This window comes from Cyprinodon tularosa, unplaced genomic scaffold (genome assembly GCF_016077235.1).
Source record: "Cyprinodon tularosa strain WSP-4 unplaced genomic scaffold, ASM1607723v1 ctg652, whole genome shotgun sequence".
Classification (NCBI taxonomy): Eukaryota; Metazoa; Chordata; class Actinopteri; order Cyprinodontiformes; family Cyprinodontidae; genus Cyprinodon; species Cyprinodon tularosa.
The window spans coordinates 125,969-152,982 of NW_024039399.1; the positions used below are offsets into that span (position 1 = coordinate 125,969).

Below are 27,014 nucleotides of genomic sequence, written 5' to 3' on the forward strand. Positions count from 1 at the left end.
AATCATTGTTACAGCCGCTGCCACACATGTGGCTCTAAGATGGTGTCTAATGTTATTTTCCATTCTGAAACGACTACATATTTTAAACTTTTTAATTTAGGGCTGAAAAATGTAATCCGATTGTTATTAATCGATTATTGAAATAATCAACTAAATCTGTAATCGATTTATTAACTGGAGTATAGAGCCTGTAAAACAGTCCTTCACTACTCAAAAAAATTAAAGCAACACTTTGTAATCAGAGTATAGTATCAAGTTAATTAAACTTCTGGGATATTGGTTTGGTCAGGTAAGTAGCAGAGGGGGCTGTTAATCAGTTTCAGCTGCTGTGGTGTTAATGAAATTAACAACAGGTGCACTAGAGAGGCAACAATGAGACGACCATCAAAACAGGAATGGTTTTACAGGTGGAGGCCACTGACATTTTTTACCCCTCATCTTTTCTGACTTTTTCACCAGTTTTGCATTTGGCTAGGGTCACTGTCACTACTGTTAGCATGAGGCGCTACCTGGACCATACAGAGGTTGCACAGGCAGTCCAACTCCTCCAGGATGGCACATCAATACCTGCCATTGCCAGAAGTTTTGCTGTGTCTCCCAGCACTATCTCAAGAGCATGGAGGAGATTCCAGGAGACAGGCAGTTACTCCAGGAGAGCTGGACAGGGCTGTAGAAGGTCTACAACCCATCAGCAGGACCTGTATCTGCTCCTTTGTGCAAGGAGGAGCACTGCCAGAGCCCTACAAAATGACCTCCAGCAGGCCACTGGTGTGAGTGTCTCTGACCAAACAATCAGAAACAGACTTCACGAGGGTGGCCTGAGGGCCCCAAGTCCTCAGTGTTTTTCAACCCTGGTCCTCAAGGCACCCTGCCCTGCATGTTTTAGATGTTTCCCAGCTTTCACACACCTGTTATCAATTGATAGCAGATTATCAGGCTTTGCTGAACTGCAAACATCTGAATCAGGTGTGCTGAACCTCAGAAACATACAAAACATGCAGAGCAGGGTGCCCTGAAAAACACTGCTTTAGTGGGCCCTGTGCTCGCTGCCAGGCACCATGGACCTCGACTGGCATTTGCCACAGAACACCGGAATGGGCAAGTCAGCCACTGGAGCCCTGTGCTTTTCACAGATAAGAGCAGGTTCACCCTGAGCACATGTGACAGACGTGAAAGGGTCTGGAGAAGCCTTGGAGAATGTTATGCTGCCTGTAACATCGTTCAGCATGACCGGTTTGGTGGTGGGTCAGTGATTGCCTGGGGAGGTTTATCCATGAAGGGACGCACAGACCTATACAGGTTCCTCCTGCTGCACGACAATGCAGCCCCATGTGGCGAGAGTATGCAGGCAGTTCTTGGAGGATGAAGGAATTTATACCTTTGATTGGCCCCCAGGCTCGCCTGATCTTAATCCAATAGAACACCTCTGGGTCATTATGTTTCCATCCATCAGCCCTAGTTACATTTTCAGTTAAATTGCATTTTCTTGTTTGATTTATACTAGTCTGGCCATCGTTTGTTGGTTAAATTCTTTGTTTGTATTTGGTCCTCTCCACCCCTAACATGTTAACAACTGTCTGACCAGCCACTGTTCAAGTTTCCCACATTGAATGAAATGGGATCAGCATCTTCATGAAGGGAAGAACTCTAAAGTGTCCTATTAGATGTCAGCAATGACTGTGGACCAGAACTAGCAGAAGATACCCTAACCATCAGACTTCACTGGATTTAAAACATTCACTCTGAACTTGATTTCAAAATGAAATGCAAACATTTTGATCTGATATAAACTGGATCACTGGAATATTTTACTCAAGTTTCAATATTCCAGTCAGTCTGATGGAGAGACAAATAAAAAGCATTAGAACATTATGAAGTATTAAAAGTTTTAAACTTATGTCAAATTCAAATGTTTTGCTGGAACTTAATGCAGATCAGGAACATAAAGCAGAAGGTGTTTGAATGCATCCAGTTAAAGCTTTAATGATGGATGCGTTTCTTCCAGGGTTTGTAATCAATAACAGATACCAGGATCCAATCAATGACTCTGGATTCGATTTTTCACGCATGCGCACCGCGGCTCTTCCTTTCTGCTAGCTTCTCCGCCATGGCGCCTATTGTAAGTCCACTGCGCTGCTATTATATCCTCAATTACTGCTTAATACTCCGAGTGAGAGTCGGAGTGAACGATTGGAGTGAAAGCTGAACATCTTTAGGGGGTTTTGTGTGTGAATTTACCGCTGGAGTTCGGTTCTGAGGCGGTTTTACTCAGTTTGTTTCTGGGGCGGCCTGTTAGCAGTTAGCTTCAAACTCACCACGTTGTTCCTCAGCTGAAAGCTTCGAGGTTCCTTAGAAATTACAAAGCTTTAATGTTTTTCTGATTGGCTTAAGTTCATATTTATTTCATAACCTTTTTATCTGAAGCCGGATTCTGAGCCGAACTAAATCAGTAAAACCTTAAAGATTGATCAGAGTCAATATTTGGTTCCCCGATGTTTTCAGTTTTGTCTCCGGATTAAACCGGCCCAAAGTTTAGCCCAGGTTTTGAACACGTGTGCTAATTTTATTTATTTATTTTTTCTCATTTTAGCAGAAGAAGCAGAACACCGGCAAAGGTGGGAAGAAGAAGAAGCAGGTTCTGAAGTTCACTCTGGACTGCACCCATCCTGTTGAAGATGGCATCATGGATGCTGCTAACTTTGTAAGTTCTGCTTTCCTGCCGCCCAGCCATGGAATCTAAAGGAGAAAACATCTCTTTATCATTACTGAACTTTATTTCACATTGGAGAAATATACCTCTGCAGCGGGCTGCCATTGTGCGGCGCCCGGGTAGCAATCAGGGGTTACGGGTCTTGCTCAGGAACCCAGAGTGGAGGCGGTGGGATTCGAACCGGCTGCTTACAACCTTCTCAGAGCACAAGCGAATTAAAGGAAAGAGGAAAGGATGAACTGCAGCTGATGGCCTCTGGGAATAGATCCAGATGTTAATAATTCAGGGACAAATGTCTTCCTTAAAAGTGATTTTCCAGGATTAAAAACAGGGTTTCCGCGGGTCATTAAAAATCATTAAGTCATTAAATAACTAGTTTTGAAATTAAGGCCTGATTTGACATTAACATTCATTAAATGCAACGATTTTGGCATTTAAAATGCCTTATTTTTTTTTTAAAAAGTTTATAAAACAAATACTTAAACAATATATATATTTGCAAATATATCGCAATATATTTGCACGGAACTGCTTCCGGTTGATCGTAAATGTATCGTATGTTGGGAAAAGAAGCTCACTGCGGAATAAAGGCTAGAGAATGCGGAAAGTGCTAATTTCAACAAAAGTGGCTGGAAATTTAGGAATTGCAGCCTGCCGACGGAAAAGATGAAGGAATTTGTCTTGTATATATATGAGAGTCATGGGTATTTGTTGATGGAATTAAAGTTATTTCTAAGAGCATTAAAAGTCATTAAATCAGAGTTAATCATTTCTGTATAAACCCTGAAAAAGACATGAGGATCAGCAGATCCTGGTTCAGGTCAACATTCTGAGCATGTCACACTATGGTTTTGTTTATGAAAAAAAACACATTTTGACCCAAATCATGAGGTTTACAACATGGTAGAGATGTCCCGATCCAGGTTTTTGCACTTCCGATCCGATACGATATTGTTTTTGGACTTCCGATCCGATACCGATACTAGCCGATACCAGCCTATCCGAGCATGTATTTAAGTTAAAGTATTTAGCCTTAGTTGTAAGACTCATGTTGAAAAGGGTTTTAGTACTCTTGATAACATCTAACCAGCTAAATTAGGTGAGATTGAATAAAACACAATGCTTGGTAACAACAAACTTACCTGTTTATTAAGAGATAAACACAAACTGGACAAAATTATGAATAGCAATCTGAAATTGCACAGTGAGCAGTAAAACCGTAAACAGTTAAAGGTGCAAGTATTACTGTAAGTTTTAATAAAAATGCAAAACAGGGGAACACTGGCGCAAAATAGTGGAATGGATCGTTTCAATTGGCGAAACTGGAAAATACGGACCAGATTTTTTTTTTAAAAACTGGATCGGCAGTCTGGATCGGCATTTTACATGCCGATCATTAAGTCATTAAATCCGATACGTATCCACGTATCGGATCGGGACAAGCCTACAACATGGTAAATGGCATGTACTTGTATAGCACCTTTTTTCAAGTCAGGAGACTTGACCAAAGCGCTTTACACTACATTCATTCACCCATTCACGCACACTGATGGTGGCAAGCTACATTGTAGCCACAGCTGCCCTGGGGCTCACTGACAGAAGCGGGGCTGCCGTACACTGGCGCCACCGGGCCCTCTGACCACCATCAGTAGACAATGCAGGTGAAGTGTCTTGCCCAAGGACACAACGATGATGAAAGTCAGAGACGGTCCTTGAACCGTCAACCCTTCGATTTCAGGGCAAACTCCAACATCCAACACCACTGTCGCCCCACATGGACCGTATATAGCAGGCATCCCCAAAGTCGGTCCTGGAGGGCCGCTGTCCTGCAGGTTTTAGAGGTTTCCCTGCTTTAGCGCAGCTGATTCTGATGATTGCAGTTAATCAATTATCAATGTAAATCAGCTGTGCTGGAGCAGGGAAACCTCTAAAACCTGCAGCACAGCGGCCCTTGAGGTCTGACTTTGTGGATGCCTGGTATAGAGTATTGGTTATAGGTAAAAATAATTTACACTTTTAATGTCTGTACTTGTGTGAAACATGTAATCCACCCCCTTGGTTCTGTGACCCACGCTGCCGTTCTAAAAGCTGCATGTATCTCAGCGTTTCCATCCAAATGACTCATGATGCAAAGGAGGAAGCGATCTGTTAAGGAAGGTTTAGGGTGGTGTGACGATCACAGCGAAAGCTGCAAACTGAAAGACTAAACACCAAATTTGCCCACATTTTATTAACACGGACTCATGTTCATCAAATTGATGGAATTGTTTATCGGTCATTAAAAAAAACTGATCATAACATACTGTTTCCTGCTATTATTGCTAGTTAATTCCTAGGAGAAAGAACCTGCTATGTTTCCTCTGTTTGTTTGTTTTTCTTTGAAAGCGCTTCGGTTCCAGCTTTGTCCCTTTTTATTGAAATGATTCCTAATCTGTGATTAAAAACAAAACGTTGTGTTTGATCTGTAGGAGCAGTTCCTGCAGGAGCGCATCAAGGTGAACGGGAAAGCTGGCAACCTTGGCGGGGGTGTGGTGTCCATTGAGAGGAGCAAGAGCAAGATTACAGTTTCCTCTGAGGTTCCTTTCTCCAAAAGGTAAAGAGAAAAAGCCCCGTTTTCTGCTCTGTTTTTGTTCTGCAGGTCTGTCTGGGTTGAAAGTTGCCCCAAAAAGAGGAGTCTTATTCTGCCATTATAAATCTGGCAGCGTTAAAAATGTCAGAAAATTACACCAGCAGGACAAACATGAGCAAACGAATACAGTAAGCTTTAAAGGGACATGAAACCCATGGTCTATACTGATGGTTAATATGAACTTTGTCAAAGAGCCATGCAGTCATGTTAAACTGTAGCAGGACTAATGGGATGGGGACACCTGCAGTGATGGTTGAGCTTCTTTAGTCAGCTGTTTATCTCCTGCCATCACTGTTAACATGATTCCGTTCTTGCAGAGTGCGGATGTACCTGTGATGTTCTTGTTTAGATGATTTGCTCTTTTTTTTTTTTGCAAAAAAAAAAATGTGATTGGGGCGTTCCTCAAGGATCACTGAGGTAAATAGATTAAAACCTTCCACATGAAGCTGCCAGCAGATGAGTCCAGAGTTAACATTTAAAAGTTGGCCTTACTTCAGCATAGTTTTGTCTTTAGAGATGGAGCTGCAGGAGGCTTAACCCCACATTTGTTAAAAGCTCCACTCATTTGAAGCCAGTAACTTCCTGAAAATTCTTTGATTGTTCTTTCAAAATAAGTTAATTAGGATCCCAACAGGCTGGTTGGATGAAGGGAGTGAAGATGAAATACTTCAGGAGGTTTTGGTAACATGTTATGATGGTGCCTAAAATGCTCTTAGAAACACATGAGATGTTTATGACTTAAGCTTAAAAATGGCCAATGTCTGCGTTCAGAGCTCAGACTACAGGTCATCTGTAGGGGCAAGTATTGGCATGGGTTTTTGCGATGCGATACACGTCACAATATGATATCACTATATTGCAGGATTTATTTTGATATTTTTTCAAAAATGAATCTATAGATTAAAAAGAAACCTCTGCATATGTTCACCAGATGATATTGATCGTTCAGTTATTTTGGTATCTACGTTGCTTGGCGTTTGTCAGTCCACGTCTTCCCCTTTGATCGCCTCAACTACAGATATAGCGCTGCAGCACACAGCAAAAGGGCTCCACAGCACTATCTGCCAGAGTGGCGGTAAAAAGGACGCCTATTTTCCCTCAGTTTTAGGTAAAAATGTTTTGCTTTTAAAAAAATCGATACTAGGATTTAAAAGATCAATATATCAAGCAGCCAAAAATCACGATATGTTGCCAAAAACACTTCTTATCCACACCCTCAGTTATGTGTCCTAGACTTTGTACACAGCCATTCCTGGCTGTTGGAGAGTAGTGATCTGCTGTGGCATCAATGCAAACTTCCTTCTGCCGCATACCTATAGGCAAGGCACTTCAGCCCAAATTGTCTGCCTATTTGGGTTTCAGTGAACAAATGAGACGTGTTTGGTCTATTTGGCTTCATTTCATTAGTATGGAGTTCCGTTTCCTTCACCTGGTGCTCAGTAGTATGAGGGAATGTCCTACTGGAAGGTAGGGAACAAAATCAGATTCTGATTTATCTGGAAGGTTCAAAATCCATAGAGGTGTCTAATTATCATTGTGGAAAATATATTTTTTGGAAAGTAGAAAATAAATGTTCAGTACTTCCATGAGAGCATCAGTAACTATTGATCCACTGGAGGATGTGAGTAGATGTAGTTTATGATGCTGATCAGGGTTGGTTTGGAGCTACAGCTGTGGAGTCTTTTAAGGAGCGCTGCAAAGAAGAGATTAAAGGTTTTATACTTGTTTTTTGGGGTTTTTAGTTTTTTAGAAGAACTACTTGATATGGTGAGTCCATTTGGTGAAAATCCTGGTATTCCTGTCAGATATGTTTTCTGCTTGTCCCACGGAGAAGCTCTTTGTGAAAAATCCTTGTTTTTAGATTTGACCTCTCTGCAACCAATTGAAGCTTATCACTCTTTTTGCAGATACCTGAAGTATCTGACGAAGAAGTACCTGAAGAAGAATAACCTTCGTGACTGGCTGCGTGTCGTTGCAAACACCAAGGAGAGCTACGAGCTGCGCTACTTCCAGATCAATCAGGACGAAGAAGAGGAGGAGGATGAAGATTAAATTGGCTGATGTTGTAGATTTAAATAAATTTGTTTACAGTCCAAAAGTCTTGTCTGTGATGTCTTAAAGTTGATACCAGCCGTTCTGAGTCGTTTGACTGTTGGCCTTTAACCTGCAGCCAAGTTGCTTGATCGCCTGATGGGACCTTAAGGAACACAGATCTAAACCATGTAGAACCAACCTGTAGTGATGGGTTGTTGGGGTGTCATGAAGACTTTCTACCACTGATCTCTATTCACTGGATTACTGATACCCTGTTGGTAGTACAGGGTTGAAGTGAAGCAACCTGCCGCCATATTGGTACTCCCTTGTTAGACCAGTCGGAATGTAAATATGTGCGCCATGGCATTGAACACTGTCACTTTCAGGGGACACAAACACTTTTTATAGTATAAGTAGATAAGTAGTTTAACCTATAATTTAAAATAAAATGGCTACATTACATTGCAGTCATTATGAAGTCAAATCATGTAATATAACAAAACAAACCATCACAATATTAATGTGTTGAGAATAATACTGATGTGCCAAGTGTTAAATTGATTCTACTTGCATAACATATTTCAACATTTTACATAAAGACTGAATTACAAGCACATCTGTTAATTCTATAGTATTTTTCTATTTGCAAATTATGCAAGAATGATGCCCTATACTTTTATGTCGTGTCTAAGCATTAGCCTTTAAAAATGTTAGCTTTTTTCCATCAATATTATAACCTGACAACAGCCAGATGCATGAGCGAGACATGCATCTGGCTGTTGTCAGGTTATCAATATTATGCAATATGCACAAATTTTTCAAATGAGAAAAACACTAAAAAAACGACATCCACTTAATTACATTGACATTTCACAGTGAATTATTTTCTATTTACTCTATTTTCTAACGTTGGACATAATGTCAATGGCTAACTGACATTATCTTGGAGTCGGTCAAAGATAGCCAGACTAATGTTACACTACATACTGAAGGGACATCAGCATATATGCAGTCAAATGCTACACATGAGTGGGGCGTACCAATATGCCGGCTGGTGGCTTCACTTTTTTCAGGAAATCAGCAACCCAGTGAATAAATAGAGATCAGTGGTTTCCACACAATGCAAACTGTATTGATATTTTCACCCAGTACTGACAACTGCTGGACTTCAAAAGCCCTACATGCAGCCTATTTGACAGAATAAACTGACTGATTTTCATTTATTTCATTCGTTAAAAAAAAAAAATCAGGTGAGCATGGGAATGCTTTAAAATTATTTTAAACTACTGTAGACTAAACCTAAATTCTGATGACTTGAGTGATAACAGAGGAACAGGATAACTAAAACATACAAGATCAAAATGGTCAAACATTTATTTTGTCTTGAGGCTGCTCCATATTTCTTGATTAATTTGATGAAGAATCGCAAAAGATCCTATTTTCTTCAGCAGACGGTGTGCATCAGTCAGTTCCTAACAGCTCACAGTCATGTGAAATGGTGTTGCTTGATCAGCTTGACACATGCGCCGATGCATCGGTGTTCCTGGACGAGATTTGCAGGGGATACTTTTCATTTCTAGACACCTGCTTGAGTTGAATTTAAACATCTGCAAGATGTTAACCTGTGACTGAAAATGGGCAAAAACTCCAGCTTTATTGGCCACATCTGCACTGATGAACATCGCTATTTGGGCAGGTTGCATTCAGACTTTCATCTGGACAGGAGGACTACAACTGTATCTCTCTGATGGTCAATATAGTTTTTTCCTAAACAGTTCAATTACAAATATAAAACAAAATGACAGAATTTCTGTTTTCTCAGAACTACAGCTCTGGAGCAGGCTGGATTTTGTTTGGGAAACAGAATCCAATAGATACGGAAGAGGATTAGGGCCACTGGGAAAAAAAAAAGTTAACTGATTTTTAAATTTTTATTTAGTAGTTAGTCAGAATTCTGACTTTTTTTAATTGTCAACATTCTGCGAAAAAAGTCAGACTTTCTACTTCTATTTACAAAGAGGATTAGGGCCACTGAAAAAAAAAAATTTGCTGATTTTTAAATTTTTATTTCAGTTTAGTATGGGAAAAAAGTCTGAGTTGAAGCTTATAAACCATTAAGGCGCCACAAGGAGAGGAAGCCATTTTTACATTGATCTTTATTTAATCATTGCCATGAAAAAAACAAACAAATATCATAAAAATAGAATGCAGTACAAACAGAACTCTGCCTGCTAAGATCGGATCAGTTCTGGCCTGCTCGTGAATCCGCTTTGAGCGTCGGAGTAGTTCATATAGATGAAGACTGAGCTAACAGGCTCTGCATATGGAGCGAGTATCCAGGATACTGAAGGAGGAAGATTAAAGGAATGTAACATCAGGTGGAGTGCACCAAGTCAGAACATCAGGTTCTGTTTGCAACCAGTGGCAGCAGAATCCATACAGCCTCCCACTGCTAAAATAAACAAAAATCAACTGATTCACCTAAACCTCCATACCCTGAACATGGACGTAGAAAAAGGCACAGGTATGGAGCGTTGGTCTCTAAAACCCCTCAGCAACCCAACAGCTGCTGTAGCACCAGGAAACATTACAACATTTTCAAACAACAGAAGAAGAATGTTAGAGTGGAAAATAAAAGGAGAACTACTAGAATTTTTTTTTTTTTTTGGGGGGGGGGGCATGACTGCAAAGACCGAAGTGCTGGGAGTGAACCGTTGCAGGTCGCTTGAAGGTGGACCATCCATCTGCCTCCACCTTCTCTGATTTTAGAGTCCGAATTGTATGCAGCCAGTCTGCTGGTAGTCGAGATGTTTTGTGCGACCTCCTCCTGAATGGAACCCTCCCAGGAGTGTCAGCTGGATGCCAACTGGGGGGGCGGGGCTTCTTAGATTGTTCGGGGGTTATACTCCGGCAGCTTCTTCAGTTTCTCCCTGTCCTGATCGGTGTCTTGTCTGGCGATGACCAGTGAATGGGAGTAACCCATCACCACCTGAGGAAACATTTTAAAACAGCACATTTTAAAACTGATCACCCTACACGGTTAATTCAGTAATTCCTTTTGAGTTTATTTCCTCTACAATATTTTTACTACCAATATGAGATTAAAGGTAAAGTACAGGATGTTATTTTTCTGGGTGGATCATCTAAATAAGTGGTCCTCCATAACTGAATCATTCTGGTGATATGTTTACATAAGGCCACCCTACGTGCTCGTCCTGTCAGCTATCTGTGCATGCGCACCTGCAGCCGTATATCTGTGGTGAGCTAAGGTTTCAGAGTCATTGAAGCTCACCTTTCCACACAAAGTATTTTGGGATTTGCTGTGGCACAGGCACTGCGCAGTGGAGGAGCAAAAAGCAGTGAGTGACTGTCAGTTAACTAAGTTCCCTATAAATTCCACTATATAGTCCCCGCTCTATATAGCGATTGAGGGATTTAGGGTGGACGTTCGGAGACAGTGAGCACGTATGAGCTATGAGAACAGCACATTTTAACAGAGTGCGCACGAGGAGAAATGGGCTCTTGCACGCACTTTTTTTTTATATTTGCGAAAATCGTCGTTTTAAAAACCTTTTAGCATATTTTTTGGGTAAGACATTCATACACACAGGCTCTTGGCTAAGTGTGAGTCTTTTGGAGCGGCTCTATGCCATCATTTGAGCATCAGGTTCTAAAAGTTAAGTTTCAGTTTTAAGGAACCGGAGAAGCTCAGCTCTGATCTGAAGTTGCCGTCAGAAAGGTTGCATTTGGACTTCTCTGCGTAGCGCCATAAACAAAGTTAATCAGTGCTGTGATTGGTGGATGCTCAGTGGGATTAGCCAACACTGTTCATGGGAAGATTTATAGTTTTTCTGCACACTTTGTAAGACATCTCTTGATCATTCTCTGACCTGCTTAATCCGGTTTTAATTTGTGGGTCAACAACACTGTAAACCCAAATGTTAAAACTAATGAGGAATAAAAACTCATAATTTTTTAAAAACGTTGCTAAAGCAAAGGTGCCGTTGTAGTATAACATGTTCTTGTTTTCAGAGTGAATTTAACTCAAAGTCAAAATATATTGAAGGTGTGACAAAAAAAAATTACCACCAAGTCAAATTGTGTTGGTTACATTTTACTGCCTCAATGGCCTTAATTTGAGTTAATTCAATTTACTACTTTTTGGTCTAAAATTGATCAGTTATTTTAAAAGTGTCTGAAGCTTCATCTCCTGTTCTGGCCTTCAGTCCTGGGATTGGAGGGATAGTCTGGCGTTGAGGCCGCCCTCCGCCTCTGTTCATGTACCTGCTCGATGTAGATGCCGTCCAGAGTCTTAACTTCCTGAGCAGTAGTGGATGATTTGGGTTTGTTGTCTCCGTATCCCTGAAGGTCAGAAGAACAAAAGTCAGTTCAGCATCTCCCTGACTCACGGCACCACAGCAACCATGATGATCAGTTTTACCAGCTCTCCAGATGTGGGCGAGGGGCCCCAGCTGATTGTGCTCTCATCTGCTGCAACAATGATGCTGCTTTTTCTGTAAACAACAGAAAGGGACTTCAGATCCTGAGGAAGAGCGGGCGCCGCCTCCTGGAGCAGCTAGAGAAGAAGCTGGACTCACCCGCAAGCCAAGCTACGGATCTTCCAACCACACAGGTCCTGCACCGCTTTGGGGTACATGGTGGACTCCCTGGCGGTGTTAGTCACCCCCCAGAAAAACAGCCCCCCTGTAAGACAGCAATCAGACGTTCAGTAAAGCGCCTCTTTGGCTGCAGGACGGGTCTCAATGAACTGCTTTTCTCACCCATCTCGTTTATGGCGAAGGAACACTGATAACCGGCGAAGATCTGAGCGGCGCCGCGTCCTGGGAAATCAAAGAGCTTTACAAGTCGGGGGACCATCTCATCCTTCTGCTCTGTGTGACCCAGACGGCCGTAACCTCCAAACCCCCAGCTGAAGACTCGCTTCTGAGAGTCCAACACCAGCTGCGCACACAGGGAACATGAAGTGTCAGAGCACTGGCATACGCCGCCAGACATCCTTAAAACTGAAGGGGGAGGGGGGAGCCTCTCACCGTGTGGTTGGCCCCACAGGCCACGTCTCTGACCACCACGTTGGGTACGGGCATTATCTGACCGTCCTTGGACTTCTCAATGAAGATGGCCACACGTCGGGGGATGAGCTCGCAGTCGAACTCGATCCGTTGGGCTCGGGCGATAAACTTCCCATCACTGTTGTGGCCTGTAGAGACAGAAAAATACATTTCTTACCTCTATCAGGGTAAGGGCTCCATAGACATCAGTTTTTAATGATGCAACAAGTTTTAGGCTCTAACTAAGTCTGCAGAGAACCATGCTGCTAGGATCTGGGACTAAAACCATCATCAGATAACTAAAGTTATGCACTAATTTAATAATCTCTATCATTAAGTGAAGTAAAGAGACAATTATCTCAGAGCAACATTTGACATGATGCTACAATCTTCAATCCTGGAGGCTAGTCAGCAACTGACCAATCAGCAACTGATTTGTTGGGAAAAGAGCAATGCAAAAATGTTTTCTATTAATTGATTATCGGATAGTCAAAGGTCCTTTAAAGAAGACTTTTTACAAAATTAAACTAAAACTTTTCCACTTCAGGAGCAGATTGACTGATGAAAAAGTTTTTTTAAAATCTTAAATGCAGAATGTTTATATATTTTTTTAAATCTTGGTATAACTTCTGCTCTAAGTCAGTGTAGAGGTTTGATCTTGGTGAGACCGCGAGGAAAGTGCTATTTCTAACACCGATATTCTCCGAACCAAAGTTACAGTTTCCACTGTCAATGTCCATGTAATTGAAATAAATTCACTCCACAACGTCTTGAAGATGAAAACTGAAGTTTAGTGTTCTTCTTAAAGCTTACAAAACATACATTAATTAACAAAATATACTATAATCAAAATAAAAAGATTTAAAGTCTATTGTGAAGTTGAAGGGCAACAGGTAAGAAGACTGTTCGCTTCCTAGCAATCTAAAAATAAAAATGCGAGAGGCTGAGGAAGCCGGCGTCCGTCCTTAAAGCGACAGTACACATTTTTTAATCCAAAATCCAAGTAACCTTATAAACATGAATTCTTATTCGTCTAAATTTGTACATCATTTTAATCATGAAATATATCCATCTATGAAATTAGAAATTTAAATTAAATTATCTGTCCTTTTAAGCATTTTTAAAGCAATTTCTATTTATTTAAGCTAAAAGTCCACTTTGGCCGCTACAGTCAGCTAAAGGCATGATTTAGAGTCGCTATACTCCAGTTAACGATTAATCGATTACTAAATTAGTTGAAGATTATTTCAATAATAATCAAACCATCAATAGTTTCAGTCGTATAATAAAAACAATTCTTTATTTTCTTGTCTTAAAGGGGAACACCGTTTTTTTTTTTACATTGGCCCTTTGATTTATTACATCATGTTCTACTCACCCATATGAGTTTTGTGTCATTTGGAGCCGTTCTAAAGATATTCGGTTTTGTTAAGTAACGTCTTCCTATGGGCAACGACTTGAAGGCACAAACTAAACTGTTCATAATTTATTCTTTATGGTACGCCAGCATTCATAACATGTAGACATCCGCGGTTATATTTTTGGTGAACACTCTCACCTCGCTTTGTTTTTTAGGAATATATGTATAATATGAAAAGCCCTTTGGGAAACTCCTCCAACTCCCATTGTCATTGTGACACAGCACACACAAGTGAACACTGCACACCATGAAATTGCATTTATGCCTCACCCGTGCAAGGGGGCAGCCCTCAATGGCGCCCCAAGGGAGCAGTGTGGCGGGACGGTACCATGCTCAGGGTACCTCAGTCATGGAGGAGGATGGGGGGAGAGCGCTGGTTAATTACTCCCCCCACCAACCTGGCGGGTCAGGAGTCGAACCGGTAACCTTTGAGATCCAAGTCTGACACCCTAACCGCTCACCCACGACTGCCCATAATATATTCCTAAAAAACAAAGCGAGGTGAGAGTGTTCACCATGACTTTTTTTTTTTCATTATTATTGCATCTCTGTCTGTGAGAAACCTGAGCTTTGAGGTCAATTTGTTTCTTGCTACCATAAAACATTAATGTTTGCTGATCAGCCAATGTTACCCTCATTAAATGCCTCACCGCGTCGCCGTTAAAACAGAGTTTAATTAAGCTTTTTCTACACTGGTTTTATTTTCCGGTGGGTTGAGTAATCTTTGAGTCAACGTCACATAAATCAAACTAAGACAGTACCAAAAAAAAAAAAAATGATAATTTTTTTACTTTAGGATGAGAAACCCACTTAATAAATATGATCCATCCAGAATTCCCCAGTTGATGTTTGAGCTTTTAACCACAAATAACTAAATGTTTTTGGGGGTTTTTGTCTCCAACGTTTGTGTAAATATTTTAACTCACTAATAAGATCTCTGTTTATACATTAATCAACACACTAATCTCTAACACATTCTCAGCGTTCCCTTGGGTGACATTTTCTGTTATTGGCAGAGCTTTTCTTTGTAAATCCTCAGGCTAGCTCCATCCTCCATGTTAGCATCTACCGCTGACATCTTAGCCACACTGAACGATCACCCAGAGCCTTTTCTCTGTTGGCTCCCATCACTACAGTTCCCTTTGGTCAGGAGGTTCATGGCCAGCTCCCCAGGATCAGTGGTGGGTCAACTTGAACCCCCTCAATCATCCTTTAAGGTCACATACAGCTTCAATTACTCTAAATCTAAAGCCCTGAAAAAAATATATAGGTATGTTTCTGCAGAATCCTTGTAACTTTTTAACTTTTACTCCCAGGCGACATGTAAATAAAGCAGAACATTAGAATTCAGTAAATTTATACACAAGACAAATGAGACATGGAGAAACTGAGACCATTAAAAAGGGACGATCCAAAGTCTGGGAGGAAATAAATTTTAAGAACAGGAAGTAAAAAGTAAAGCTGGGTTTTTACCTAACTGTCCGTACTCAGGGCAGCCAAACGAGTACAGGTTTCCCTTGCAGTCCACCACCATGCTGAACTCGGCACCGCAGGCTACCTTCACCAGAGGCTGCCCATTGTAGGAGATCTGGAAAAAGAGGACAACATGTTGATTTAAATCGTAGCACAGCCCCCAAAGTGCCAGTGATCTCCTCGTTCGACCCCACACCCACCGGCGCTGGACTGAGGACGGCATCGGTCTGACTGCCTTGGCCAAGCTGGCCCAGCTTGTTTTCACCGAAGGAATAAACGGTGCCATCATCTGAAGAAAAAAAATAAAATTCATGAAGACAAACTGCTTTAAAATCGGCTTGCGATTCTGCCATGATGCACCAAGGCAGTCAGAGAAGTGATTTGCTGTACAGCAGGTATGGTTTGAGTAAAAGTGTAATCGCTGCTGGGAACCAGCCTACCTGTAAGCGCCATCGTATGGTTCCTTCCACAGGCTGCAGACACGATCACCTGATCTGCCAGACCTTCAATCAGTTTTGGTGCCTCCAAACGTTTGGTGTCTCCATGACCCAGCTGACCTTTATCATTACGACCTGAGGAGGATGTGGGCGGGACTTTAGACATTTAGAAGAAAAACATCAACTATCCCTTTGGCTCGGTTCTTATTGGTGTACATCTCCACCTTTTCTCCTTCACCTTCAGTAGAAACAGGACCTTCAAAACCAAAGTGATGCTCAAGGATCAGGAAACTTACCCCAACTCATCAGCTTCCCCTCAGTGGTCATGATGAGACTGTGTGCAGCACAGGGACCAGAGACGACACAGCTGACCTGGACGTCATTTAGACAGCCGTAACGATGGGGACCCCACAGGTTCTGGCCCAGGTTACGGAAAGCAGCTAAAACAAAAAAGTCATGATACTTTTGGGCAAAACAGGAAAAGGTTTGACCAATCAGTGGCAGCCAATGTTTTAGTATGAATAAACAAGATTTTCATCTGAGGAAGAAGAAAATTCTGTTTGTAAGCACATTTCTAGTCAACTACAGCTTCAGTCTAGTTCTACACATGATCCTGCAGACGGACAGGAAACATGGCCCCAACAGGAGAGCTGGCGGTTAAACACAGACTGGATTCTAAGACTCCTCCAACGAGGTCAACCACCATGTTCATAACCAGTAGCCTCATGCAGCAGCACAGAGAACAGTTTTCATACAGAAAGTTTACAGAAGCTGATAATTTGGAAACTGGCTGCATCTAAGAAACATCAGATGTATAAATCTGAGCATACCATTGGATGGACCAGACTCTCTGGGTCTCCAACTACACCCCAGAGGCGAACCACAATAACATTTCTAACCTCCTGCATCACTGATCCAACGTCCGATTCAGCTAATTAGTCTATATTCGACCCTGGTCCATCTCTAGGAGGCGCACTTCCTCATATTTTGTCAGTAGAAATACGTGTCACTGCCTGGGTTTTATCAGATGGGTTATATATTAGCAGGTGTCCAAACCTTAGTCTGTGTTTATTTTTATTAACCCGGTTACAGACATTAATCCATATTTCAGCCACGGCTCTAGTGGGCACCATCATCCTCCACCTACTTCCAGTCTTCTTTTCTTTTTACAAGAAGGTAAGTTCCAGTTGATGGAGGGACTCATGCGATGTGATTAAAAGTATTTCCAAAGCAGTTTTGCAAAATATAAGAATTTCAATGGGAGCGATGAAACCACCCAATCAAAGCGTAAAAACTTTATATCGAAAAACGTGAGTCACTTCTAAATTGCAGTATTGTTTAATTGATTAATAGCGGTATAACCAATATTAAACGTATTTCCGAACCCTTTGGACACCATGAGAGACCAACCACAGTTCTGATGTTGCTGCTCTGCTTCAGTCAATATCTGTTTTAAATATTAACCCAGTTTCCCTTATTGGATCGATATCAACTCAGTCTGAAAAACTCACACAGAAAGAAAATACAGGTAGAACAATTTTATTGATACAGTTAATTTAGTCTTGGGGCACTCAGACCTCAGCAGGAAATATTAGTGGAGTGGAGATGAAGTTGGTCAGGCCATGACTGCTGTATGGAGAGATCCAGAGAACTGCATAATGTTTCACTAGGGGACCTGAAAGATGGAAGTCCAGCTTGGATAACACGTTGCATGGACCTGTCCATGATAGGCAAGCATGAAAAGACAGTGGAGAGGAAAAACTCCCCTTTGGGAAGAAACCTCTGGCAGAACCAGGCTCAACATGGCGGTCTTCTGCCTGACCAGTTTAGATGGGCCAGGGAAGGCAGTCAGAGTCCAGGAGGAATGACACTGATGAAGCTTTAGCTACGATGGTGAAGGGGCTGGAGGTGGGTTGAATCAGGGTCATCTGAGTCAAAGTCAGAGACAGCGCAACCACTTCCTGCGCTTGGCTATTTTAAAGCATGTTTTTTCTTGGCCTGATAAGAGTGATTTTAGAGAAATCTTGTACCAGTTTCTGTGCAGGAAGTTAAGAGTAGGGATGACAGAGCAGTTGCCTCCTCACTCTAGACAAGGGTGAAATATAGATACACGCCCTTTAAGGTGCTTAAGACTCCCTCATGCCGTGAACAGAAGATTACCCCATTTACACTACCCTTAAAAAAACGATCCATGCCGAGACCGGTCCGAGCTCGGATCAGCTAACCAGGCCGAGCTCGGTTCTGATGACCATTTACAAATCACGCCATCTCAGTTCCTCGCCTCCTAGTGACGATCTGCGGTATTGCTGCCAGTATTGAAGGAGGAAATCAAGCAGTTGTTGGCAGTAATGCACCAAAATTTGTTTGCAACTGCCATAAAACACAAGAAGAAGAAGACAAAGAAGGAGGGAATCAAGCAAATCAAAATGGCGGCGCCAATATTTAAAAAGTTGCCTGGAGAAGATTTCGATAGTTGTTTATAGTTGTTGTTCTTCTTCTGTTTTGTGTTGGCTGGTAAGCAACTTCAGGAGGTGCATTACTGCCAACTACTGGAATGGAGTGTGAATCGGGAAGTGCAGCCAGATGGAGATGACGCGTTCTGCTCATGCGCTCTTGTTATCAGAGAACCAAGCCAGGGAAAAACCGAGCCGAGCTCACCTCTGGAACTGGTCTGCAGTTAGCTCGGTTCGGTTGTGTCTAGCTCGGTTCAGTTCAGTTTGATTTCCATTTACACGTGATAAGTTATCTCAGTTACTGAGTTACTGAGCTCGGACCGGTCTCAGCACGGTTTTTCAAGGGTTGTGTAAATGGGGTAAATGGCTGTTGTGAAATGTTTATCTGGCCTGTGAAAGATATATTAACCTAACAGGGAATGTCCTTGATCAACTCAAGTTGTTTTGGGAATAACCAATGTTCAAGCCTCCCAGATCTCCAGATGCATTTGAGATATCAAAAAAGTACTCCAGGGTGTTGTTCAGCATGGGGGTGAGTAGAAAATGAAGGCTAATCATGTTTTGGGTGTACTATTCCTTTAAACTTAACCAACCTTGGCTGATACTTATACCAATACTGACATATGGTGCTTCCCTACCTCTAACAACAACACACATGCATGTTTTGATCTCCATTGTCAGTATCAGGTCCAAATGCAGCCATGTGCTGCACCCAGCTCAACTAAAGCTTAATTCTGATCTAGCACCACACACCATGCAAAGGGTGTTTAAAAGACATGGAGCCTTCTCTGAGTTTATCATTTCAACTGGTTATAGTTACTATTATAGCATACAGGGTCCTACATTCAACAGGCTAATAAGCCGCTACCTATGAGTCACGTTTGCAAAATGACTAATGGGAGCACTGCTATGTGAAAATAGTTTCCATTCATAAAATGTAATACATGTACAGCTGGGGACCCAATAGAAATATGCTGTGGATGAAGCTCTGATTACGTTTAGACACTAGCTGATTGCTATAAATTGTAATTCAATGAGCATCTATTTAAAGGCAGTTCAGAAATTGTATATAACAGAGTTACATGGATAGAGCTGAACATGGGAAAGCTGAAGGTGACCGTTAAACAACCAAAATACCAATCAGGTCCTTCTAAAAATACTCCTGCTGGACAGAACAGTAGTTCTAAGATGATCCGGTATCAGCAGCTCACCGACCGATGAGTATTTATAGGCTCAACAGAGGAATGTTTATAGTTTACAACCAAATGAGCCTGCTTTCATTTCTTTTTTCTTTTTTTTTCTTTTTTTTACATGATCTGTTATTGTTTGAGGCAAAATATGATTCACCCTTAATACAAAAATTTAAAGATAAAGTTTTAATAAATCACTTCACTGAGTCTGGGTGTTAGTTGTTGTATTTTTATTTTATTTTTGTGGATTAAAGAAAAAGCATCTTACTGGTAAATTTTAAGAAACTTGGGGGCCTTTTCTTAACTCATTTCAAAACTTGTAATAATGCTCCAGCTTAGTTAAGTTAATTTATTTCCTTAAAATGTTTTCCATTTCTGTTATGGGTATGAATGTAGCGCATAGACCTACTGGGTAGTGACCTGGGTGGGCTAAATGGGATTACTTTTTTGTTTGCATTTTCTCCATGTACAAAAAAAGAAAATTTAAATAAAAAGACAGTGATTAAAAACAAACAAACAAAAAAAAAAGCATCTTTGCTGCTGCTGCACATGTTCACCAACCCGGGCTTTGAGCAGCTTTATGCATCAGGCCCCTGATCCAAACACACTGAGAGGAAATATCCAGGGAGACCTAAAAAAGCACCAGGATAGAAACCCGGGAATAATGTCTTAAAACAGACAAAAATTCAAAACCAGTCATTGTTTGTGAAAGTAGCCAATGTTCAGATGGAAGGAAACATGGCTGAATAAAATCATCACCAGGACCCAAAACGAAGAAAAACAAAGTTCAAGTTGCTGAAGAGAAACATTAAAGGAAGAATAAATCCTTTAGTGTCCCATGCCATCCTCATGATGTGAAGCTGCACATTCCCAGTCTGTGACAACATGGGTTGATGCATGTAAGAGCAGAACAGAAAGCAGTCTGGGTGGTTCCCAACTAGGGATGAAACTATCATTTTCCAAATCGATTAATATGTTGATTATTTTTTCGGTTAAATCGATCAATAATCGGATACAACGTTTTTTTTCTCTTTTATCTTAAATGCAAAAGGTTTTTTTTTTTTTTTTGGTAGGATAACTGTTCTAAGTGGGTCACTCTGTCAGCTGAAGGCATCTTTTGGAATCTCTATATGCCAGGTAATGCTCATTGATCACTAAATTAATCAGGTGGTTATTCCAATAATCGATTAATCTAATTCATTGTTTCAGCCATATTCCCAGTTCTTCCTCAGCCCATGTCTCAGATAATTAAAACCTTAAATGGGCTAAAGGAGCAAAGATGGGACAGATAAAAAGATTACGTGAGGTCATATAAAGTACATTTTAAAGAATGCTTTTGGATGCCGAAACCTTCAGCTGTTTAAAGAAAAGTGATTCGTTTTATTCTTGGATTTCTTTGTAGAACATTGAAAATGTTCTCAACCGGTTTCTGTTCCCGAGACGCTAGGAGACAAAGGAGGCAAAACTGCTTTGCATAAACTGTCCATAAGTACTTCAGTTCTCCAAGCTTTTCTCTGAGCCATTACTGATCCTTTTCATTTTCATGCTGTCTAACATTTAAGGTTTAAAATTCATTTAGTCACCAATTAAATTTCTTCATTTCAACATTTGGGACGAGCCTGAAGATTCGCTAATCAAACAGAGGAAGATCATCATCGGGAAGATATGAATAATTATCTGAATTTTTTTATACGGCTAATCAATCTAACTAATCCAACCATAACCAAATCAATCAGAAACACAGTGCAACACATTGACAAGGAAAGTTAAAAAGTGGGAAAACAACAACACACTGGAGCGTGTTGGAGGCTAACACAGTGGAGGAAAGTAGCATCACCCATCTGTGGATGATCTTTGTCTTTGCAGCTGCTCCTGGCGACACCCCCAACCCCCCACCCCGACTCAACAAAGCAGACTTATCAGTAAGTAGCAGAGCAGTGCAGCTGAGATGCAACATTGAGCCGGCCTGAGGCACAGCACAGCCTGCTGGGGACGGGGCTCACTACGCAGCATGCATGCATATGAAAGGATATTACTGTCACAATCAATTAGAAGAATCCCCCTGACTGTGACACACGCGCCGCCTGCAGACCCCAAACAAAGACACACATGTACACGTAGCATGTGGTCAACTCCTTTCACTCTCAGACATGATGCAAAACCCAATCAATCCTTTATTGATTCCGTCTGGTTTTACAGGTTGTTGCAGCTCATTACTGTGCTGCAGCGACAGGTCAGGACAACCTCTCAATCCAAACATCAACCTAAAGCTTTAACAGAGTCCAACGGTTCCTTACATATCATACCATCAATGAATGAGTTAAGAAAATCGGTTGTGAATCTTTTGTTTGCATAAAAAAAAAAAAAAAAACAGCAGCGAAGACATTTCCAGAATAACGAGCCTCAGGAGAAAAATGAGGGAGCATCAGGTAGGGAGAAAAAAAAGCACATTCCTGTGAGGGGCAGGGTTCTGTCCACACCAGAAAAAACAGTTTTTATGTCTCTTAAACAGACACCAGCATTAAAACCTGAAGGCTGCCTAACTAAACCAACTGAATCTAGTTAAACAGGTGAGTGTCCTTCAGTCTCAAATAGAAGAAATATATTTTTAAAGCCCCTATTTAACACACGTCATCTCAAGTCACCTTACAGAGACAATGGAGTCAGAACGGTTCAACTTTTCTACCGAAAAAGCCCCCCGGCTCATTGCATCGATTAATTGACCTGCAAACATGTGAAGATTTTAGCTTGCATTTTGCAGCAGTCCCTAAAACCAAGCATGCATGCGGCGACAGTGGAGAGGAACTGCCTCCGATTCTACTTTTCACTTACATCAGTATAACACCTCTAATTATCCAACTAATTAATGAAAAGCACACAGAGTTTATTTGTGAAGCTTATATCCTACCTTGTTGTTTGGGCACCTCTTTTCTTCCAATCAAATCCCAGTTGGTTGCTCCAAAGATGAGCAGCTGACCTTTGGTCTTTGGCAACTCCAATTTCTGCAGGAAGTGAGCAAAAAGTTTAGAAGGTAATACTAGCTCAACAGACCACAACTTCTGTTGTCCCATAAGAAGAGTATTGTAAAAAGTGAGAAGTTGTTTTTCTCTTAATTTATTTGCGGTAGTTCTTCGTGAGCAAAGCTTTATCTAGATGTCCTGCCCAGAATTAGATAATTTTCTACTAACAGGATCCTAATGACTAATATAACTCCAGATAGTCATCATCAAGTTAAGGATTTCCACTTTCTGGGCTTTTAAAATGAATTTGTTGTTCTCTGAGGTTAGAGATGTCTGTCCTATCAACCTTGGCATACTGATCATACGTAGTGAAGGCCACATACCAGAGACAAAGACAAAACAAAGATAAAATTCAAAAAGAGAATCAGTGTGTGTTTAAGACACATTACTAAACTCACTATTTTCTCTTTGACATCATCGGCGACGGTGACGGGCTGCAGCCCAGACTTGGCGGCAGGTTTTCCAGGTTTCTTGTTGTTCTCCTGCTCGAAGTCAAACTCATCATCGCTGCTGAAGTCTCTGTCTTTCCTTTTGCCGGTTGCCCTCTTCCTCTTCATCCCACCATTCCCAGACACATCTGTGACCTTCTTGCGAGGCATCTTTGCAGTAGGAATGTAGCTATAGTCAGAAAAGGATCAAGTAGAGGTCAGAGTAAGAAAAAAGTTTGGACAGTTCAGAGATATCCTGGTAAAAATCCAACCAGCATGGGCAGCAGAAGAAGAAGGGAGAGAAACAGAAACACCGAAGACCCGAAGAATTGAACGTTTTAAAGACGTCTGACACTAAAACACCATAAAGGTTCAAAAAGCTGTACTTTGAAGTGAGTCATGCTGCATTGATTATCATTATAAATCTTTAAATGATTAAATTGTTCGTATGTAAAAACTACAAAAGAAATCTTTACCACTCAGTAGAAAAGAAATTAAAAAACTATTAAAATTAAAACTGTATTGATGAAAATAACTCCAAATTAACTCCGTCCCAGTTGGTAGAAGGAAAACCTGCGGCGTAAACATAATTTACAGCTCCTTTTAAGACTACTAGTGACATATACATTTCAACACATTTATCTCCACCTTCTGCACTTTGAAAAAAAAAAAAAAAGCAATAAGTTTTTTTCAGTTCAGTCTCTGATTCATTCAATATTCAACAAAACATGTCAGAAATCTAAGGAAGCCTGTTTCCAGCACTCTGAAAAATATATTATCTCAAAAATAATGAGATAATATCTAGTTATAATGAGATAGTATCCCATTATTTCCCCATTCAATTCAGTTTATTTATATAGCGCCATTTCACAACACCTCATCTCAAGGCACAATTCAACCAGATCATCCAGTCAAATTGATACAAAGTTTTCTAAGGAAAACCAGTTGATTGCAGCAACTCATTGACTCTTCAGCAATCCCTCACACTAAGCATGCTTGCAGCAAAAGTGGAGAGGAAAAACTCCCTTTAAACAGGAAGATTTTACTATTTTGAGATAGTATCTCACATCATGATAATGAGACACTATCTCGTTATAATGAGATGATTTTATCTTATAACAGTGTGGGGGAACCGGGCTTCCATAGGTAGATGCAATAATATCATCCAATAATAAATATTTCACTGTGCTCTGTGTTTGGCAGCCATATTGAATTTTACTACCAGCCTTGGTAGGAAACTTCTGCTTTTCCAAGTCACAGGGCTAACTTTAAGGGCCAGCCAACTTTGATCCAAACTTTACTAAAACAAACTCAAATTACTGAGTTCATAACAGAGGTTTTCTTGGTTTATACTGAGAGTAGTTGGTGCTACCTTTAATAGCGTTAAACATCAACCTGCATTATGATATCTAATTTGTTATTTAACAGAATCCTGTAATTAATAATTCACCGAGTGAAGGAGCTCCTGACTTGGCACTATCGGGGCTCCGTAAAGATAATTTTCCCCAAACATTATTAAGCTGACTCTGTTTCATGATGGCATTAAATAATCTCCCTCCAAGTAGCGGTGGAGCTTGTCTGGAGGAGAGAGGGACCAGAACCAGAAGCCGCCAGCAGCGGACCGAACCCTGAGCTGGTATCCGTTAGCTTCACCAAGCTAGCCGTCCGTCCGCCGCTCTTTGTTCGGTTGTTTAGCGAGCTAGCTGCCGTAAAACCCGCCGTACGGCAGGTCAACTTACACCATTTCCCACTGTACACACAACCACGGTGAAGTTTGAATGTCTTAAATAGCGAGGGAGGAATTTTAAACCTGCATACATTTGATGTAAAACCGAGTAAAATGTGATTGAATGATGGGGTTCATTATGCTAACGTTACCTCGCTACTGTATGCTAACAAACAGTCAAAGACTGACGCTCCATACGAAAGATGCTACATCAACAAACTTTACAACATTTCCCAAACTACACGTGTGTTCACACCAGAACACCAACAGCGTCGGTGGAGTCCATAAGCTCTCCTTTAGTGATTCGCTAAAACTAAAAAAGAAATGATTTGTATACCAGTGATTTCCTGATTCAGCAGCTCTCTGTCCGTCTCCGGTTTGATTGATTTGAACAAAAGAAGCTGCAGTCTGCTTTCACACCACGTGGTTTGCATGTAGCATTCATACAGGAAACCGAGCATTCACCCGCACACAGCCACTTATGGAGGTGCTTTAAGAGGCAGCAGAGACACACAGAGCAAAACTTCCACTAAACTGACACCTAACAGGAAGTTCTGCTTTGACGCAGGAAAAGTTTGTTGCATTTTATCTAAGTATGAAACTGTTCAGATCTTCAGATCAACACATATCCTCAGATTGCCATAAAGTAATGTCACTAATAAATGGAACCCTATAGGAGTATCATAGTTTACTGCAGATTGAGATGACGTGTTGAGGTGACTATCAGGAAGTCCACAAACTGTAGTTAAAAGCCTTCAGCTGATCCAAAATGCTGCAGCCAGAGTTCTGATGAAAATTAAAAAGAGAGATCATATCTCTCCTATCCTGGCTTCTCTTCATTGGCTTCCTGTTAAATCCACAATAGTATTTAAAATCCTCCTTCTCACATATAAATCCTTAAATGGCCAAGCTCCATCTGATATCAGAGATCTGATTGTTCCTTATGTTCCTAACAGAGCACTTCGCTCTCAATCTGCAGGTTTACTAGTGGTTCCTAGCATTTCTAAAAATAGAATGGGAGGCAGATATTTTAGTTATCAGGCTCCTCTCCTGTGGAACCAACTACCAGTTTTAGTCCGTGAGGCAGACACCCTGTCTACTTTTAAGACTAGGCTTAAAACTTTCCTTTTTGATAAAGCTTATAGTTAGAGTGGCTCAGGTTATCCTGAGCTATCTCTATAGTTATGCTGCTATTGGCTTAGACTGCTGGAGGACATAGGGACCCCCATTTCATCATTCTGCTTGATTCTATCTCTATTCTCCCACTCTGCAGCAGTGGCACGGGAAGGGGGGTGCTGCGGGGGCTGCAGCCTCCCTCGTCATAGCATCAGCCCCCCATGGTGGGGGGCTGTGGAGTAACATAATATTGTACTTAAAAACATGAAATTATTTATGTATTTATTATTTAAAAGACTGTGTTTGATATGGGATTAAAATGATGGGCTGTGTATAAGATATAAACTAATGATTTATTATTTTAATATTTCATAAAAAACTAGGCTACTCCCCCGGAAGCTTCCGCCACCTCACATTCGTTTAGGCATGGCTAGCAATAGGCAGCAGAAACGTATTTCTGACTATTTCGAGGTAAGAAATGGGTTTAATTCCCCTATACTGCCGAATTTAGCGTTATTTATGTGCCTATTCATCTTAGTCCTGTGGCTGAAGAAGTCTACGCTAGAATAAGGCTGCATATCACTCAATATTATGTCTTTATTAAGCTATTTAGTGATAAAATATTACTTTTTTTTGTGTGTGTGTGTGTGTTTTTTGTTTCAGATATGAAATCATTCCCTTTCAAGACGTTCAATGCTCAGTTTAGGCTATATTTAGGCCATGTTTTATTTAAGTATTCCTGATCCTGTTGATTGGGAGCTGTTGTTTGTTTTGAATGATTAAAAGAGAAGAAATAAAGTTTAAAATGTTCATGCTTTGTTCCAATGCATTTTAAATGGCAGTTTTTGGCGACAAATGTAGGCCTATAATATTATGTTAAAAACGTCAGCCACAGCCTTCAACATAATGACGTCATGTGTTTTCCAACCCAGCCATCAGCCCCCCTCGCTTGAAACAGCTTCCAGCGCGCCTGCTCTGCAGAATCTGTTAGTTCAAGCTCTAACGTTCTGCTCTCTCTGCTTTTTCTCATAGTAGCTTCATCTGGTCTGTTCCTGTTTGGCTGTGACTCCATCCTGGAGAGAAACATCAGCTGTGCTGCTGCCATCAACACCTTTCTTTATAGATGTTGGAGATCGGGCTGTTTTCCAGTGTAGTCCTGTTTCTCTGACTGTGACTGGCAGGATGTGCTCTCTTCATCCTCTGACATGGGAGCTGGCTCGGAGCTCGTCTGCCTGGCTGTGTGTTTCCTGGACGGGGCCGCCTGTGGAGATGCTTTTTCTATGTCTGCTTCTGTCTCCTTGAACCCCAG

At 41.1% G+C, this 27,014-nt stretch overlaps 2 protein-coding genes across 2 annotated transcripts; one reads left to right on the plus strand and one right to left on the minus strand.

Moving 5' to 3' along the window:
* Positions 1–2,037: 2,037 nt before the first annotated feature.
* Positions 2,038–7,437, plus strand: LOC119799179 (60S ribosomal protein L22). The gene is made up of 4 exons (XM_038308981.1): positions 2,038–2,119; positions 2,591–2,701; positions 5,179–5,303; positions 7,247–7,437. Exons 1-4 carry the CDS (start codon positions 2,042–2,044, stop codon positions 7,389–7,391), a joined length of 459 nt encoding a protein of 152 aa, XP_038164909.1. The 5' UTR covers positions 2,038–2,041; the 3' UTR covers positions 7,392–7,437.
* Positions 7,438–9,511: 2,074 nt separating this feature from the next.
* On the minus strand, positions 9,512–25,081 carry rcc2 (regulator of chromosome condensation 2). Its single transcript, XM_038308993.1, has 13 exons — positions 24,927–25,081; positions 22,834–23,053; positions 22,324–22,417; positions 16,069–16,212; positions 15,776–15,907; positions 15,536–15,624; positions 15,336–15,450; positions 12,425–12,591; positions 12,155–12,335; positions 11,972–12,077; positions 11,815–11,887; positions 11,658–11,735; positions 9,512–10,362 (listed from the first exon to the last, which is right to left on the minus strand). Exons 2-13 carry the CDS (start codon positions 23,032–23,034, stop codon positions 10,258–10,260), a joined length of 1,485 nt encoding a protein of 494 aa, XP_038164921.1. The 5' UTR covers positions 23,035–23,053; positions 24,927–25,081; the 3' UTR covers positions 9,512–10,257.
* Positions 25,082–27,014: the final 1,933 nt, after the last annotated feature.